The sequence below is a fragment of the Anthonomus grandis genome, chromosome 9 (genome assembly GCF_022605725.1).
Source record: "Anthonomus grandis grandis chromosome 9, icAntGran1.3, whole genome shotgun sequence".
NCBI classification, from domain to species: domain Eukaryota; kingdom Metazoa; phylum Arthropoda; class Insecta; order Coleoptera; family Curculionidae; genus Anthonomus; species Anthonomus grandis.
Window position 1 is genome coordinate 3,302,145 of NC_065554.1, and position 20,766 is coordinate 3,322,910.

The window sequence follows — 20,766 nt, forward strand, 5'->3', positions numbered from 1 at the left end:
GTGTGATGCAAATTTTTTGACATTTAATGTTTCCAAAACAAATATCCTTAATTTTAAATGTAATACAAATGATATATGTTTAAATAATGAAGCCATCACCATGCCACCGTTCAGTAAGTTTTTGGGTCTTTCCATAGACAAGTTCCTTAAATTTGAAGACCATATTGTGAATATATGTAGAAAAGTCTCATCAGGCTGCTACGCCCTAAGGGTTATTGCCACCAGTCTTAATTTCTCTATCGCCAGATCTGCATACTTCGCGATTATCGAGTCGCACCTTCGATATGGAATTTGCTTTTGGGGTTCATGTTCAAATTCACTTTTTAGTTCAGTGTTTGTACTCCAGAAAAGGGCCATTAGATATCTGTGTGGGGCCAAGCCTCGAGACTCATGTCGCCCGCTTTTTGTAAGTCATAATATTTTAACCCTGTGTTGTATTTTTATTTTGGAAACAGTTTGCTTAGTTTTTAGAAAATATAAACAGGAACTCCACTTAGGAAGCCACATAATACGCGACAAAATTATTTGTCGAGGCTACCCATTCCTCATTTTGAACTTGTCCGTAGCTCTATCATATATGGAGGTAGAAAGCTGTTTAATAAACTTCCACTAAAAATAAGACAACTTAAGGCTGAAAAAAGCCTACGTACAACTCGTACAAGGACGAAAATATTTCTTGCTAGTAAAGCGTACTATAGTTTAAGTGAATTTTTTAATGATTAGCGTTTAAGTATTTTTCAAAGTTTTATATAATTTTATTTTATTTTAAATTAGTTTCTCGTTTTTATTCCTTTAATGTACAGTATATTGGCTTTGTCTACAACTTCTAAGTTTATATTGACAATAAAGCATTTTTGAGTTTGTGTTTGAGTATTAGAATATCGATTCTAAAACCTTATTACTTTTTTCTATATTTTGACTTTGACATGTCTATCTCACCTGACTTTGGCAAAAATGCCAATTTTTTAAAAATGTTTTATTTATCTGTTATCATCGAAAAATATTTAAGAAACTTATATTGCATATTTTTTAATTGAAATACGAAAAAAAAATTTTGCTGTACAATTACTAGTACATAGGCCTTTAACCAAGCGTTTTTTAGTTAGTATTGATTAATTCGTATGACGTGGAAGCAAGCAATTTTATAGGTTATATTTATATTATCCTTTTTCAGTTTTGTTTAAATATTATAAAAAATAATGTTTTCAATAACCGATACACAAAGTAAGTACAAAATCTATATAAGTCTTAGGTAAACATCATTAAATGTCAATATTTTACTTTTGCAGAAATTGGAGTTGGCCTGGCAGGCTTTGGAATCTTTTTCCTATTCCTTGGGATGCTCTTACTTTTTGATAAAAGTTTGTTAGCGCTAGGAAATGTAAGTTATAATGTTAAGTATTTAGGCCTGATCTGATATTATCCTGTAATGTGTACTAGGGTATTGGCCCAACTAGTCTAGGCGAATTGTACTTTTTAGGGAAAAAATTGTTATCTGGAAACTAACGACGGGAAAAGGTCGTTAGTTGGGGGGGTATCAGGAACGAGAAAAAAATTCATGCAGGAGCAGGTTAAGGGACGTAAAGTTTTGGGGGGGTGAAAAGGGGTGAAAAATTGTACCTTTTCGATTTGCGGCGAAAGTTGATGTCAAAGAAAAAAATGTATAATGAAAAAGTTGTAGATAATAAAAAAATCTACAACTTTTATAGATGCCACTTTGTGACATAACCTCAAAATTTCCAAGAAAATCGTGAAAAATTGCTGTTTTTTATTTTTCATTTTCGGACAAACACACTGATTTTGATCAAACTTGGCAAAAAGATACTTATACTCATGTGTCCTTAAAAGCCACAAATTTTTTCTGACCGAAATATTGAAAATTTTCTGAGATATGAAGTTTTTAAAAAAAATTATGTTTTTTTCAATTAAAATTTGTCCTTCAAAAAATCGTCTTAGGAGTACATCCAGGTCTCATTTTGTTTGTTTTTTTATCTACTTTCACATAAAATAAAAAAAAATAGACTTGCCATTTAAAAATGTGCTCAAAAATGCAAAAAACTAAAAAATTTTTTTTCAAAAAAATTTTTACAATAATTGTTAAGAACAACAAAAAATCTGATTACACCATTGAATTCTACGGGAAAAAATACAAAAAAACATATATTTTGTTATTTGATCATAAAGTTAATTTCTTGATAATATTACTATAAACATTCGATTGCATATGACTAAATTTTTGGCAAAATAGACAGTTTTTCCTAATTTTCCAAAAAAAAATTAATACATTATCGGCTTACCAACTTATAAAAATGCATTTTAATATCTTTAAAATTGAAATAATCAATCACAGTATTTGATTGGATGGTATAACAAAAAAAATACACAATAAATTTTATGAAAAAAAGGTACGTTTGAAATTATTTATTATTAAATGTATTACAATCAATGTGTTTTATTAAAGTAAATAATTAAAATTATCATTTTCTTATCTAAAATATTTTTTTATCAACTTTATTTATAAAAATCTTTTAAGCTAATCTCGGTCTTTTCACTAAATTCATTGCTGTATCGTCATCCTGTAATTGATCGTTTGATTCTATTTCTTCTTGATCATCATTAAAATCTTCTCCAATTGGCTTTCCTTATTCTTTCTATTATTTATTCTTCCAATAAATTGCTCAGACTCTACATTTTCTTGATCCAAGGAAATACTTGGTTGCTCAAATGCATGCACAGTGTCTTCAGAATCACTAACATCATCTTCAATTACTTGTATGTTGGAGCATTTTCCTGTGTGTTCACATTGTGTGCACAATACGGTGCATCTTAAACCGTGTTTACGACATCCACAACGGTTGCTTGAACAATTTGTTTTGCAACTACAAGATATTTTTTTTAATAGCTCTTCAGGTATTAGTGAGATGTCTGTAAAACGAGGCACGAGCATTTTAGAGTTATTCACAGCTACTTCTTTCCAGCCCCACTTCGTCGCATTCATTTCATTTCCAAGCCACTTTTGAAGCTGATAATACAATCTGTATGAGTGTTGTGTAGCTGCTCCAACAGTTGGTGGTAATTTTTCTAATTGAAAGGTTGTCTTTGCAGTCAATACTTTGTATCGCTGAAATCTTAAATCGTCTAGAGATGATGTGGTATCCTTAGCATTATAAACTGATGCAATTAAAGCGCAACCATTTCGAGCAATAGTTCTTGGATCTGTATTGGGCTCGTAAAAGGGTTTTATTAAATCTGATAAGTTTCGAGTTTTTATAAGCAAATCGACCGTGGTTTTTTTACTTTTACCTGCAAAACCAGATATGGTATTGCATCCAGTGAAGCAATGTAAAAAAGCGACAATAGACCGATAACATTCAAACTTAAAACTGTTTGAAGAGTAAATACTGTCACTTACATTGCCTCCTCCTGCTTTAAGGAAAAAAATCAGTGCATTTGCCGAATTGAATTGATTCAACAAAACTAAAAGCTCGATATCTTGGCCAACTACAACAACTGTTTTTTTTAATTCGTCAACTCCTGTTGTGGAGTTTTTAATTTTGTGGCTATCAGCGATCTCTACTGCTGTCTTTATAATCATAGCATCTGCATCTTCTTCTGCTTGTTGAACTGTATAGCCTTCAAACTTCAATGCTGTAGATAACTGCTTTATCAATTCAATTTTATTTTTATTGTTTGACAAAAATTTATCTTGAGCAATTGTTATTTTTGTGTGAGATTCAAGACGAAAACAAGGAAAGTTTGAAGAACTTTTTCGTCTTAAACGTTCCATTGCTTTTGTCGAAACGGCAGTGGAATGTTCTTCACCTGCCTCATCGTCTATGTACCCATCAAATACGAAGCAGCTGTTTTCGGCATAATGATTTCTTACAAAAGCCAGGTATTTGTTGATAATAACTTCAACCATATCATTTTTTACCCAAACAACTTACTGTGATTGATTATTTCAATTTTAAAAATAATAAAATGCATTATTATAAGTTGGTAAGCCGATAATGTATTAATTTTTTTTGGAAAATTAGGAAAAACTGTCTATTTTGCCAAAAATTTAGTCATACGGCCTTGAAGAAAGCGAATTTGGGCACAGTAACCTTCGAAAATAGACTCAGCACATTGTAAAATATTAAGTAACGTGAAATTTAATCGTAAAAATAGTAAAATCAATGAGATCCCATGCCCCTTAGTAGCCGGAGTATTAAGTATATCAATGCAATCGAATGTTTATAGTAATATTATCAAGAAATTAACTTTACGATCAAATAACAAAATATATGTTTTTTTGTATTTTTTCCCGTAGAATTCAATGGTGTAATCAGATTTTTTGTTGTTCTTAACAATTATTGTAAAAATTTTTTTGAAAAAAAATTTTTTAGTTTTTTGCATTTTTGAGCACATTTTTAAATGGCAAGTCTATTTTTTTTTTTTATTTTATGTGAAAGTAGATAAAAAAACAAACAAAATGAGACCTGGATGAACCTCCTACGACGATTTTTTGAAGGACACATTTTAATTGAAAAAAACGTAATTTTTTTTTTTAAACTTAATATCTCGGAAAATTTTCAATATTTCGGTCTGAAAAAATTTGTTGTTTTTAAGGACACATGAAAGTATCTTTTTGCCAAGTTTGATCAAAATCAGCATGTTTGTCCGAAAATGAAAAAAAAGAAATTTTGAGGTTATGTCACAAAGTGGCCTCTATAAAAGTTGTAGATTTTTTTATTATCTACAACTTTTCCATTATACATTTTTTTCTTTGACGTCAACTTTTGCCGCAAATCGAAAAGGTACAATTTTTCACCCCTTTTCACCCCTCCAAAACTTTACTTACCCTTACCTTTACCTTAACCTGCTCCTGCATGCATTTTTTTCCCGTCGTTAGTTTCCGGATAACAATTTTTTCCTTTTTTGCTTAAAATTGGTACAATTTGTCTGGACTAAACTATGACAGGTCTGTTACAGCCTGAATTAAAAAATATCTGTGAAAATATAATATTACACTAAATAATGAATGAACTAAATTTTTTAAAAACTACAACAACCTGTGTATTTCTTTTGTTTTTACATTCAAGTATTTCAATAATAATAAATAAATTCATTTATTTGTAACACCAAACAATGCAAGGAAACAAAATGTTTGATAATCAGTAAGTAAAAACTAAGCATTATAGGGATGTAATGCTCTCTTACAATAGTCTTTTTAAATGTAGTGGCTATAGAGGGGAATCCTCATAGATGGGTATGATAGCATTTTTGACTCTAATTAAAAACGAATTTAAGACATATTGCCCCATATTGCCTTGAGTGAAATTCAAGCTTGCTTTTGTGCAGATAACTCCTAATAATAAAAGAGTTATCATTGAATTTTTAGTGAATTGCTATTTTACTAATAAAATTCAGTGATGATGATCAAATTAACAGTTGATTAAAAACATGTCCTTGTGGATTAGATTTTGAACTTGAAGCTCTTACAATGTAAAGTAAATCCTATAAAGATTTAAGAGATTAAATCTATGAAACTGGTGAATATGCCAGTAGTCGGATACATTGATAGTTGTCAGTCACAAGATTTGACACATCATGTCAAATATTAAACTTTAATAATAACTTTAAAATTCTATAAAAAAATATTTCTTTAGCCATAAAATTGATTTAAAAAGAAATTGATCTTTGCAGATGTCTATTTATCATAAAAAAAAAGCTAAAATTGTAGATATATAGTACATGTTTTTAAAAAATATTGCTTTTCGTACAAAAATTCATTTTTGCTAGTAATCGGAGACTTAAGCTGAGTAAGGACAAAACTAGTAGTTGGACAGAAGGGGACTGGTCAATTAAGACCAGTTCAGGAGTAGTAAATAATTCATTTTCATTAAGAGCTTTACTTTAGAACAAACAAAAATAGTAGTAAGTAAAGGAGAAAACACGGCAACAAATTATACTTTATTAAAAAAAATTATAAAAATAAAATCAAAGACATTCAAATTTAAAAATGTCTTTTATTTTTAAAAAGTTGTAAGCAAACACATACATACATGTAGTTACAATTAAACAATAGGCGTCAAACAAAATAAGTATATCACTGTTTACAATAAAAATGCATGAAATAAAATTACTCAAACTCAACTACTGTACTACTTAAAAACCTACGAGAAACTCTCTTATATTTATTAGTCATAAAATATTTAATCATGTTCCTTTTTTGATGAGAACTGTTACAGATCTTAAAAAGTTTAGGATGGAACTAAAGAAATTAATCTTACCAAAAGCTTACTATAGCATTGAAGAGTATTTTAACGACTGATTTTAATATTTTAAATTAATTATGTATTAGTTGATCACATTTTTTTTATTCTTGTTTTATGTTATGATGTTTGTTTTATATTATGATGATATGAAATATGATCCTCTGTACAATCAAAATGGATTCTGTATCCTGTGTTAAGTTTAACCAAATAACTACTAGTATTGTAAATTCTAAGATTAGCACAAGGTTGTAAACTTAGTAAATAAAGTATATTTTGACTTTGATCTAAAATTAAATTACAATAAAATAGAAATATAATATTGCATTAAAAACAATGATTAAAAAAATAAAATTAACTTGACACAGAATTACTACAACACTTTTAAAAAATCTTGTATTGTATATGGATTCAATTTGATTAAAGTTTTTCTAATGTTTCTTTTGTACACATTAAAACTTTGCTCAAATTTTATTGGATCAGGTATCTTTATGAACAATTTTACACAAGAGTAAGTTGATCCTCTTTCTGTTGCTGTCAGTCTATGCAGGCCTGTATACCTTGTTGAAAACTTGTGCTGAGATTCAAATTTCTGAAATTTTTCTCAGCTTTTGAAGAGAAATAATAAGCCCTAGAAATAATATACATAAAAGCCACTAAAGTAAGAAGTCCCAAGCCCCTAAAATTGCCTCTGCATGAGTGACGTTTTCGCAAATTGGGCATGGTTCGTATTACTCTTTTTTGTGCTATAAAGGTCCAATCCGCATCCACACTGTTACCCCAGAAAATAATCCCATATCTGAGCACCAAATAAATGCTTGCAGAGTAGACATTTTTTAGATGTTCTTTTTTATTTATTTATTTATTTATTCAGAAAGCTTTACAAACACTATAAATCGGGTAATAGTAATTACATGTAAAGCCTATAACAGGAAAAAAAACAAAAAACATATTAAAATAATTTCACAACAATAACACTAAACCTAAGAGAAAAAAAAAAGATAAGAAGAAAAAAGTAAAACATGAGTCCTAAACTATGTCCCGATGCTCAAGCAACCTCCTAATTTCCTTAACCCTGATATTAAATATATCTACATCTTCAAAGCCATTTAAGACATTGTTACAAATCCTTAACATATTATTGATTGGAGATGTATTATTAAAATTATTTATATAAAAAAGCTCTTTATTAGTTATTCTTAATCTAGTCTTTGGTATCTTAAAAGATATGTATTCAATCAGATCACAGATCAAGTATTTAACATTATTTACAATGAAATATATAAAAATGACTGCCCGATTCTGCCTTCTGGTACAGAGCATCTGGAAGTCGAACGTTTTTAACATTGCTATTATTATTCTTTGTTCTTTCTGACATACAGAAATCTTAAAAATGTTTTCTGTACCTTCTCAATTTTGTCTGAATGTAATGATGCTTCCAGGTGACCAGATAGTAGAGGCATACTCCATATGTTGCCTAACAAGGGCATTATAAAGTCTAATGATAGTGCTGATTTTAAAATTTTTACTGTTTCTTGTTACAAAACCCAAAGAACGGTAAGCCTTATTAACTATTTCACTATAGTGACAATTAAAAATATGAAATTTAATCTTTTTTATGAAATTTAATAGGTCTGAAAAGTTACTCCCAAATCTCTAATAAAGTTTTTTCTAAGAATTTTGGTATTATCAATATAGTAGTCTTCAAGAAAATAGTTAACTTTACGAGTAAAAGTGACCACAGCACATTTTTGAACATTAAGGGACATCTTATTAATCTTAACCCAATCAACCACAGAACATAGGTCATTTTTTAATTTTACAGCATCTTCCTTGACAGCAATAGTTTTAAATAGTTTAAAATCATCAGCATACATCAGACTTACAAATGAGGAGACACAATAAAAATTGGTAATAGACAATTACCAATCTTAACCACGTTATTTCTCCCAGATAAATAAGATTTTATGAAATTAAAAGCTTTTTTAGAAAATTCAAAGCCAACCATTTTATTTAAAAGCACACAATGATCTACCTTGTCAAATGCCTTCTCACAATCGGTGTATAGCACATCTAACTGCTCCTTAGACTCAATTGCCTTAGAGATTTGTTCTAAGAGGATACACAGATTTGTCACTGTGGATTTATCATTAACAAAACCATGCTGACACTTGTTAATTTTATGTTTAACATGTTCATATAAATTATCATAGAGAATATTTTCAAAAATTTTAGATAAACAATTTAAGAGATGAATAGGCCTATAATTTGATATATCATTTTTCTTGTCTTTTTTATGAATTGGTGAGATCATTGATAACTTTAAAATATCTGGAAAGGATTCCTGTTCAATTGACATGTTGAAAAGATATACTAGGGGTTTTGTTAAAAGCTCAGCACAGCCTTTATAGATACATCATTCATATTCGATCATTGGTAGTCGTACGAGACGGTTGTGTCTTCGCTCGTCGGCTCTGATGGTTGATAAGTTTTGTTTTGACTTTGATTTATCTTTCTGTTTTTGACCTTACTAGACGTGACGCGAAGTTTTGCTGTACGTGTGCTTTCGGTATAAATAGTTTTGATTTGCTTCCTGTATAAACACTAGTTTTGATTTCCGATTAAATTAGTACCTGTTAACCTAAACTTGACCTTAAAATCATAATGTATTGAACTTTAACTCTACAACATCAAGTTTTTTTGGTGTGATTTGATAATAAACAGTTCCGGTCTCCTGCTTTACAAATAGTTTTCGTTCACGGAACAATATTTTTTATTTAAATATTTGGACACTTTTTAAAATCAATCTTAAGAAATTATGGCTGAATTTAAGTGTGGTTCCTGTCAAAAGACCATCTTGGAGAAAGAAAAATATAAGCTTCGCTGTAGCGGGGAATGTCGCCGAAATTTTTGCATGTCCTGTACTGGTTTGGATAAGGCCACAACAAAGGTACTGTATAATCAAAAGTACCATAACAATTAGATTCTTCTGCAATGTTTGTGACTCTCCTACTTTAAAATACCTTCACGACAAGGTTTCGCAGTTACAAAAAGCGCAGATTCCTTTAGACATTGTTGATACTTTGGGTTCATGTCTCAAAAAGAATACGGATCTCTACCCTGTCATTACAGAACTATATGACATCTTGAGTCAAAATGATCCCAAATGGAAGGTTTTGTTCGAGAAAATGGATGACATTCACAACTTGCTTGCCAATAGTAGATCTGAAAATGGTCAAAAGTCAATGTTTCACTCAATCAGGGATATGAAACAAGAGCTCTTTAACCTGTCTTCTTTTGGGAAATCACGACGAATTCGTCAAGATCCAGATTCATGATTCCCCCAAACAAGAACTTGCCAAGGAAATGTAAAATTTACGGAAGAGTATTAATCAAATGGCCCTTAAAATGGAAAAGTTGACAGTTAAGGAAAAAGAAATCCCTAAATACATTCCAACAATAGCAAAAAGATCCATTTCCATTTCTATACAGACCGATCACGAATCAGAAGTTTCGCCCCCTACAAAAAGAATAACGGTTTCACCTCAGAAAACCATAACTACGGAAGAATGGCATTACCTAATCGTCTCTAATATTTCTCCTGACTATACAGTAAACCGGCTCGCTCACTACGGTAAAGATAAGCTCCAGACTAATGCTTTTATTCGATGTTTTCCCCTCACGCAAAATGAAGACAGTGTGAACTCCAGCTTTAAAGTAGGTGTCCAAAACAAGGATCTTTTTAGCCGGCTAAAAGAGACGAACGTATGGCCGGCTGGTGCTGTAGTGGATGGACGGAGGATGGGTCCATTACCACCGTTAAATTCTCCACCGGCAGCTAATAAAACCTTAACTCCCAAACCTGTCTCAAATCAGCTCAATATGCTTCAAATTGGTTCAGATAAAGATGCGATAGCTGCATCTAAGTCATTTGGGCAAGAAAATGTCAGCTTCAAACTTGTGGAGAAGGCCAATGATGATGATGGACTGCATAATATGGACCCGATGACTCCTCCAGTAGTGCGACTATCCCAAAAATCTGATGCGGAAAATGGACGGTACCTGTTGGCTAGACTGAGGGACCCCACCATCTTAAAAACTCTAAGGCTCTACTTGGCATACCTTTATGACCAGCCTTCCAACGTCTGTCTCGAAGGCCACACCAAGACCAGTGTCAAGCTAATGCTAGCTTCGGAGGGCCTACCTACTAACATAGACTCCCTCCGACGCTTGTATATCCGTTTCCACGACGTCTATGGAATTGGTGCAGCCGAAGTGGAAGAAGACCTCTCCTTCTAGATACTTCTTTTCTTCAGAAAAAATTTTAAGGCTTCAAAAAATACGAGAAAGTCCATCTAATTATTTTTCCAGTGGTTCCTCATCTAGGAACAAACATTTTTAAATAACGTGACGCGACCAGAGGATCAAGCACCCTCTGATAAATCGGATGATAGCAAGCTTAGCGTATTTCTTCTTAACATTCGGTCCTTAAAACACAAAACTAATGAATTATTTCTTTTATTAGAAGAGCTAAATTTTCCAGAAATAGTTGCTATAACCGAACACTGGCTAAACATTGATGAACCTGTTTTTGTTCAAAATTATACTACAATAGCAAGATTTAATAGAACTAATTTATCTCATGGGGGCACTATGATTATGTCTATAAACAACGATTTTTCACCGGTAACTAAGTTTGATAACTTTTTATCAGAAAAAGTATTGGAATTTTCCATAGTTTACCATAATACATACGACCTCTATATTATTTGTGTATATAGAACACCTGACGCTGACTTACAAACTTTCCTTCGAAAACTACTAAGCTTGCTAGAATCCTTGCCCTTCAAAGGTAAATTAATTTTATGTGGCGACCTTAATATTGATTTTTCCAGTATGTGTGCTGCTCAAGAATCTCTTCACTCTATTTTCGTCTCAATGGGTATAGTAATGCATATTAACTTTCCTACCAGAATAACTAGAAATAGTTCTAGTACCATCGACTATGTCGTGTCATCTTTTGCTCCTGAACTCGTAGATTGTACGGTTTTTAATTCCGGATTTTCTGATCATGAAGCTGCACTAACTAAATTTTCCATAAATTCTAAAGGCAAAAACACGTTACGTAAATTAGGCCGTGTTTTTGGCAAAAATAATTTCTTACAATTCAAGAACTTATGCCAAACGGCTGATTGGGATTTTCTTACTGACGATATAGATAGTGAATTTTCTAGTTTTATAAAGTCTTTATCAAGTATTGCAGATAAGTCGTTTCCTCTTAGACCTATCAAAATTAAACATCATAAGCCATGGACCACTAAAGGCTTACGTGTTGCAAAAAACATGCGCTCATTATCACACCTGAAAAAATTTACAGACAGCGTATTTTTTCATAACTCTGTCAAGCTTTATAGAAAAATGTACCATAAGACTATAAAAGCTGCAAAAGATATTTATTATAATAAAAGGATGATCGAATCAAGTAATGTTGCCAAAGAAACATGGTCTATTGTAAATGAATTAAGAAATAAGACTTCTTCATCTAGCGCTATCCCTACTTTACCTGAGGACCTTAATCACTACTTTGTTAATGTAGCTAAAAATCTAATGGCTACCATAACACCTTCTCACGATCCTCGTTCATATCTCCCAAATGAAAATTTACACAGCTTCTTTTTTACCCCCATTGTATCAACAGAGCTTCAAACTACAATTAATGAAATAAAAAACAAATCATCATCTGGTACAGATGGACTCACTCTCAAAATGTTTTCCAATCTGCCAAATTGCACCTTAATCCATCTAACAAACTTAATTAACAAGTCATTCCAAAATGGAGTCTTTCCTACCTGCCTTAAGACTGCAATAATTATTCCATTGCATAAGGCAGGAGATAAACAACAAGCTTCAAACTATCGCCCAATCGCACTCCTTCCCACTTTATCAAAGATCATTGAACGATTGGTTAAAAAAAGGCTCTTATCGTTTCTGTTTAAATATAAAATTCCTACTCCTCACCAATTTGGATTCTTGAGTAACAAGTGCACAAATGATGCTATGTTTTCTCTCTTTAATAGTGTTTACACCAGTATAAATAATAATCATTCAACAGCAACAATTTTTTGTGATTTCTCCAAGGCTTTTGATTGTGTAAACCATAACATCTTAATTGACAAATTGAATCACTATGGGTTCAGAGGAACGCCCCTTGAGTGGTTTAAATCGTATCTCAGTTACAGAAATCAACTTGTAAAGGTTGATACGACGAAGTCTTCTTGCAAACCAATAGAATGTGGGGTACCTCAAGGTTCAGTCCTGGGCCCTATTTTGTTTCTGATTTTTATAAATGACATGGCCAATCTTAACATCAGTGGCAAAATCTGTCTTTTTGCTGACGATACTAGCTTTACATGGAGCAATCCGGATGCTACGGCACTACATGCTACTATTTCTAATGATTTAATTACCATTAAATCGTGGTGCGATTCTAATCTTCTGTGCCTAAATGTCTCAAAAACTAAAGTCTTATCATATAAAACTACTATTCAACCCTTTGTACTTAACAACACCAGTTTGGACGTTGTTGAATCTGTGAAGTTCTTGGGACTTAATGTTGACTACTCCCTAAAATGGGACTTGATGCCTTATATAAAAAATTAAGTTCAGCATGTTTTGTCTTAAGATCGGTTTCCAGGGAATTAAGTTTTCAAACATCAAGAACAGTTTATTATGCCCTTTTTGAGTCACATCTACGTTACGCCCTTCCATTCTGGGGCACATGCGGTGTGACTCAATTTGAGCGTATCTTTAAACTCCAAAAGAGAGCAGTTCGGTATCTGCTTGGACTTAATAGCCGAGCTCACTGTCAAGAAATCTTTAAAAAATACAAGATACTTACTCTTCCCTCTTTATTCATATTGGAATCTATTTGCTTAGTACGCAAACATAAGTCGGAAATGCCAAGTAGGCCGTCTCACAACCAATTATTCACTTCGCAACGCAGTGCATGATCTTTATCTGCAAACTCCTCGGTCCGAGTTAAAGCTCTATTTTCTAAAGTTAAAAAGCTCTATTCTATACAGAGCCAAAAAGATGCATAATCATTTGCCTTTGGAAATTAAATCAATTACTTCTTTTCCTCGATTTCATAATGCTTTGAAGCCTTGTACGCAGTGGAGGATTTTTTTCTAGGATAACTTATTGGGTATCACACACACACTTGCTCTTTTTATGTCTTAAAATAGAAAATATATTAGTTTTTTTTTTCTTTAATAAATGAATTGCACTTTCATTTTGTATTTAATTAATTTACTGTTATTGACCATTGTGTTTATTTTTATTGACATTTTATACATTATGATGTATATTGACCAGGTACATTGTTTTTGTGCAGTTTTGCATGTATTTATTTTGTTTGTATTTTTATTTTTATTTTGTGTGTTTTGTTTTGTTTTTATATGTTTTTTTTTATTAGCTTTGTCTACAAAATTTTGTAATTTTTTGACAATAAAGGATATGATTGATTGATTGATTGACATATAAGAAGGAATTTCATCTGGGCCGGTAGATTTTTTAGGTTTAAGTTTCTTAATAGCATTTATTACATCACTCTCATAAGTTTTTTTGAAAACAAAAGTGCCCCATTCTTTATTATTTATGTGATGATCGGAACAGCCAGCTGTTCTAGACACAGACTCAAAATATTGGGCAAAAGCATTTGCAATATCAAAGGGTTTATTGAAATTGACATTATTTAAGGTCATGGCCACTGGTATACCTGCACTCCTAGCTTTAGATTTAAAGAAAGCCCAAAAAAGCGCTTGGATCAGCAGCTAAATTTTTTTCAATTGAAGTTTTGTACAAATTATATTCATATTTTGTTTGATTTTTTATTTCAGCTCTAAGGTGCTGATATTCAACGCATTCTGGGATCACTTGCATACTCAACTGACAGTGAAGCTTATTTTTCTTTTTAATTTTATGTTTTAAATCAAGAGAGAACCATATTGGAAATTTCCCTGCAGTGTTGGATTTTATCTTTGTTTTTGGAATTGAAATGTCCAGAAATTGGTATATTAGTTTATAAAATGTATTAAACTCCATACAAACATCATAGCATTTAAACACCATAGACCAGTCGCAATCAGAAAGTGATCTATAAAGAGTAGAGAAGTTACCTTTTGCATAGTTGTATGTATAAGTCTTCTTATTAATTGTTTTATTTTGTACAATCCTCAGATTAAATTGTAAATTAAGAGCAAGGTGGTAAGCAGCTTCAGGTAATAAAGGGTCACTTGGTCTCAATACTCTGAATTTTTCCATATTAGTTAGTGACTTCCATATTAGTTAGTTCTTAATTTAGATATCTGGCCATGATTATTTAGGAGTAGCATGCCTTGTTAACTCTACCACAAACATTCACTAGATGCTCAGTCCAATCTAAATTCTGATTCACATGAATACCCAGAAATCTACTACTCCTTGATAGCATTACATGATGATTATCCAACAAAACCTTCCGAGAAGTCTCCCTACTTTTCTGTTTTAAGCTAAAACAAATAAAAGTTAGTCTTGTCAGGATTTAAAACAAGTCTATTCTTTGTGAACCAGTCTTGAGCTGTTCTTAAATGATCTGAAGATCAGAAAGTGTTGCTGCTACTATGAGAAGATTGGAATCATCCGCAAAGTTCACTAAATGGAAATTGTTATTCAATATCTCACTGGCTAAGTTTTTTACATAAAGAATGAACAAAGTCGGGCCCAAAACACTTCCCTGGGCAATTCCAAGAGCAATGATGTCCTCCTCAGAATCGAAGCTCGGCCCAACCTCATGTAATGACCATTTTTTGTCGCCTGTTTGAAATAAATGATCTTAATAATAAGCCTTTTTATTTCCAAAAAAAACATAAAAGAAAAGAAAAAAATAAAGTTGCAATCTCAAAAGTTATCCAAAAAATAAGACCGGATAACTATTAATATGATATAAAAACCCAATTATAAAAGTTTAACAAGATAATTACATATTCAACAAAATTAAATTAAATTAACTGCAATATACCTACTAACTATAACTTAAACACACAGGTCTTAATCCCAAGAGTAATGATCCACCAAGATATCGACAATTACATGAACCGGAGAGAAATTTATATCACACATGTGACAGATCCGATTAAATGTAGCACATATTGTATATAACGGCCATTTCAACAGGATGTTAGTATGAGGCCTTGGCAGAAAGGACTATCAATTAATCTATTTAGTAACCCATGCAGGAATTTTACAGAGAAGATCATTCTTCTGAGATGTAATGGATGTAGATTGAAGCGTTCCAATAGTTGCCGATGATCAAACCCTCTAACTGGATATATGCCATCCTGCCTTAAGGCCAAAAACTTAGCAAATCTTTGCTAAACAGATTCAAGCAGACCAACATGATTCTGATAGAGCAGGTTCTATATAATGCAGCTAAACTCCAGTTTTGATCTCACAAAGCAACAGAAAAGCAATCTTAATGTAGATTTCACAGTAAAACTCTCAGAACTTCTAAATATAAACCCAAGCCATCTCAGAGCTGACTTGACTATGTTGTTGAAGTGTGGAACGAATATAAATTCAGAATCAAAGGTGATACCAAGATCAGTAATTTGCTCTAATCTACTCAAAATAGTATCATTAATAAAGTAATTAAAATTTAAGGGTGTTTTTGATCTAGAGTAATAACCGCACTACATTTAGCCGCATTCAAGCCTAACCTGTTAACAGCGCACCATACCTCCAATGTATTTAGGCAGTTCTGAAGGAAAACACAATCCTCCAAACCATATACATTTAAATATAGCTTCAAATCATCGGCAAAAGCCAGCCTATGACAAGTGAGTGACTCAATCAAATCATTTATAAAAAAAAACTAAACAGATGCGGACCCAGGTTCGAGCCCTGTGGTACACCCGACATTTTATCGCCCGCTAAAAAATCGATGCTGGTCTACAGAGATGAGTTCTTTTGCGTGACTAAATAGCGACCGATTCAGGATAATGTCGAAAATTTTTGAGAAGTTACAGAGTAATGAGATTGACCTGTAGTTCATGATTTGATCAGAGTCCACAGCTTTTAAAATAGGTATTATTTTAGCAGTCTTCCAAATTTGAGGAATCTGTTCTGTTGACAGTATTAAGTTGAAAATGTAAGTCAGCGGATTAGCCTGGATATCAATGCAATCTTTAATCAAGAAGCTAGGTACACTGTCTACACCAGATATTAACTTATTTTTGACTTTTTTACTAGCCAAAATAATCTGGGAAGCATCAACGTTGGAAATGTCAAAGTGGGGCACATTATCAGACGTCGACGAATTGTTAATTAAATTTGACTGTATAAATGCTTCACCAAAGAACAGTGCAAAAGCATCAACTATGTCTTGTGGGTCTTTAATTACCACGTCATACAGATGTGATAGATGGTGGGATGTACAAAAAAATGATGTAAAATATCTGTAACTTAATAGTAAATTTAAAGCCAACAACATCGATAGAAGGCGCAATACTGTTGCAAAAATCAGACAAACAAATTTTTTCAGACACAATGTTTTTAGGAACTCCACAGAGAACTTCGCCACCACGTGTGGCATTAACGGATTACTAAACGGATCGGTAAACATCATAAGTCTTTGGAAATATTTCACCACTAGCACCAGCCATATCTCTGGCCCCAACCATGTCTTGGTGATACATATGGTGTGAAAATCCTGAGCAGTGGCGGCAAGAAAAAAAGTCTCTTTAAGTGTTAAGACCACGAACATTTTGATAAAAACAAGTCAAGTCGGCATCACTAGCATGTGAAAATAAAGGCGAATCTAGTTTTTTGCTACAATTCTGGGGGAACCATTGATGTATATCTTATATAAGGATTATTTTCTCCTTTTTTTGCGTCGCTTTAACTCCGATTTGGCTGCGTTAAGCTCATTGCGCTGCCGAGGCATCATGTCCGTCTCGATGAAGAATTTACCGGCAGTCTTCAATTTGTTCTTCCCTAACATCGTCTATACTATCAAGGATCACCTTAACGGCCTGACGCCCGCTACGATTCGGCTTCCCAAATTTACTAACAGCCAGCTCATTGACGGTAGTTTCGCACAAGTCTGTCAGCAGCTTCTTAATCTGGGCAGCATCAGCTCTGTCTTCTTTTAAATCAAAGTTAAAAATTATAATGTTGTTGGCCCTTTTCTGGCGCTCACTTAGGATAGCGTCGTCGATTGGCGCCGGCGTAATCTTAACCACTCTAGAGCTGGACCTCGAATGCTATATTTCTCAAGCAGAATTTTGTGATTTACACCATCAAAAGCCTTGGCCACATCCAAGAATATTCCTATAGAAATATCCCCATTTTCCCAGCCCTTCAGAATATTTTCAATAAGTTCGTAAATTGTCGTCTCAACAGCCTTACGTAAATACCCATGTTGTGACTTACTAATAAGTTTTTCAGCATAAAAGAATTCCAGAAGTCTCGTGCAGATGGCAACCTCAAAAATGTTAGAAAATGTGGGTAATAAACTGATGGGCCTATAATTCTTAGGGGATAATATTTTATCCCCCTTTTTGTATAATATGGTTTCACAAGTGCAAACTTTAAATCGTTTGGAAAAATGCCCATTTTCAAAGAATTATTGAGTATGTGACACAAAGGCTCTGCAATCTCTGTGGCACAATATTTTAGCAAACTGGCTGAGATCTCATCAAAACCAGCACTTTTTTTGTTTTTTAATTTTAATATAATTTTAAGAATTTCATGTGGTGTTACTGGTGTCAAAAAAACAAAGATTTATTATTGTGACGAATACTGCATGAGAAAGGTATATGTTTTTGACTATTTATTAAATTTGGATCAAGGCATCAAGTATGAACCTATTAAAGTTGGAGCAAATGAACTCTGGGCTTCCAGGGATCTGTAAAGTGTGGTCAAAATGTGCTATTTTTACCCCATTTAGTTCATTTACCATTTGCTATATACACATTTTTATTGATTTTCATTATTATTATTCACAGTGTTTTGTGACTTTTCCAAGGCAATTGCAAAAGCTGTCTTGCTATGGGTTCAGATGTGCTTTGACTTGGCTTGAGTCATGTCTGGCAAATAGGAAGCAGGTGGTTAGTATGGATGGTGCTGTGTCATCAACTCAAACTATACAGTGTGGAGTTCCGCAAGGATCACTACTCTTTCTTATCTACATTAATGATCTTGCTTCCATTGGCATTAATGGATCTTTCACAATATTTGCTGATGACACCACAATATTTTGGCTGGGAACAGGCACCCAGATCTAGAACAGACAATAAGTACAGACAGTAAAAAAATCTCATAACATTCAAGGGAAAATAATTAACTCCAAATTTGTCACTAAGTGAAGAATCCATAAGTAAAACTGTTCGAGTTAGAAGATAATAAAAGGTACAAATGAATATATTGTATAATGATTTATTAACCAAATATTATAAGAACTGTTACAAAGAAATTAAGATGTTATTTCAACCTTATAAACTTATAGACTAAATATGAACGAAAAACCACATAATCCATATAGTGTTATACAATTATAAAAGGAGTACTTATGCTGTGGTATCTCGATAAAAGTCCCCGAACCCATAAGTTTGTTCTTAATGGTTATATTTTGAGATCCCGATGCCGCCATGAAGACTGTATATTTAAGCTAGATAAAAATAATTATTGTTGAATATTAGATTCGAACATCCCCTTGCAACTAAAATTATTTTTCAATTAGTCAAACAGACCCCCTCTATTACTTAAGTATTCTAACTTAACCCTATTCAGAGGCTTAGTCAACATGTCAGCTATCATGTTTTCAGTTGGACAATACCTGAAAGTAACAACGTTATTCTCATATAATTCCTTGACAAAATGGTACTTTGTATCAATGTGTTTCGTCCGATTGCTAAATTTGTGATTTGCTAAAAGTCTTAAACAGCTTTGATTATCTTCATATATAACAACTTTTGGCTCTAAATTCACAAATATCTTTATTACCCCTTTCAACCAAATTGCTTCCTGACATCCTTCAGCCAATGCTATGTACTCTGCTTCAGTTGATGATAGAGATACGCAATTCTGTTTTCTGCATCCCCAATTAATAGGTGAACCACGTAGCATAAATATATACCCGCTATTTGATTTTCTATCTTTTTTGTCTTCTGCCCAGTCAGCATCTGCGTAGCCATATAATGTTCCTTGTTGTCCTAGAACAAGCTTTTTATATTTACTTTTCTTTAAATATCTTAATACTCTTTTTACTTCATTCCAGTCTACTTCTTTTGGATTTTTATTTTGTTGACTTAATATGGTGACACTGGCCAATATATCCGGTCTTGTATTTAGTGCAACATATAATAAACCACCAATTAGTTGTTGGTATATTTCACTGTTCTTCATAGGCTTTTCTCTGCTAAGCTTATAATATCCAACATTCAACGGTATATGAGATTCTTTGGCATCTTTCATCATAAACTTACCCAGCAATTTGTCTATATGATTGGCCTGATTTAAACCAAATATTCCTTACTCGTTGCTTTCAATCTGCATGCCTACATAATTTTTCAGCAATCCTAAACTCATTATTTTAAAAGTACATTTAAGTTTTTCTTCAAACGCATCAATTACTCGAGTATCTTTTGCTGCTATTAAAATATCATCCACGTATATTATTACGTAAACCCTTTCATTATTTATTTCCTTGATGTATAAACATGAATCAATATTGCTCTTACAAAATTTTTCTTTTGTCAAAACTTCATCAAGTTTCTGGTTCCAAGTCCTAGCAGATTGTTTTAGACCATATAAACTTTTATTTAACTTGCAAACAAAGTTTGTATCTTCTTCTTTAAATCCCTCTGGCTGTTCCATAAAAATCTCTTCTGTTAGTTCTCCATTTAAAAATGCTGTTTTTGCGTCTAGATGTTTTACTTTGAAATTTTGACTCCATGACTCCGTTAATAAAATTCGAAGAGTAGCCTGCCGTACAACTGGAGCAAACACTTCATCGTAATCTACACCGAATTTTTGGCTAAAACCCCTTGCTACCAGTCGTGCCTTGTACTTCTTCGAGTTCTGATCCTCACCGGTTTTCAACTTGAATACCCATTTACATGACACTATATTCTTTCCCCTCGGTGCTTGTATTAAATCCCAAGTTTTATTATTTTTTAATGACGTGATCTCTTCTTCCATATCTTGCCTTCATTTTTCACTATCACTGCTTTTAAGCGCTTCTTTAAAGGTTTTAGGTTCTACTTCTTGGAGTTCTGTTAACTTTGCTATGTAGCGCTCAGGTGGAACACCTTCATTTACTCTGCTGGATTTACGGTCACCTAAATTCTCTTTATCTTCATCTAATTGATAGCTTGAATCACTGTCATGGGATTGTTCTGAACTTAAACTGTTATACCTATCATATGTCTCCGTAGAATTTTCTATATCCTCTGTGTTTTCAAAATCTGCT

At 32.6% G+C, this 20,766-nt stretch overlaps 1 protein-coding gene across 5 annotated transcripts in view; it reads left to right on the top strand.

Annotated features, from left to right (window-relative positions):
- Positions 1-945: 945 nt before the first annotated feature.
- LOC126740755 (vesicle transport protein GOT1B) overlaps positions 946-20,766 on the top strand; it is a 53,568-nt gene continuing 33,747 nt past the window's right edge. For 2 of the 5 annotated variants that reach the window (XM_050446920.1, XM_050446921.1), the window contains exons 1-2: positions 946-1,224; positions 1,290-1,381. In XM_050446920.1, coding sequence (XP_050302877.1) covers positions 1,200-1,224; positions 1,290-1,381 — 117 coding nt within the window. In that variant the 5' untranslated portion in view covers positions 946-1,199. The remainder of the gene's footprint in view (positions 1,225-1,289; positions 1,382-20,766) is intronic. The other 3 variants (XM_050446916.1, XM_050446918.1, XM_050446919.1) reach the window with 2 other exon arrangements.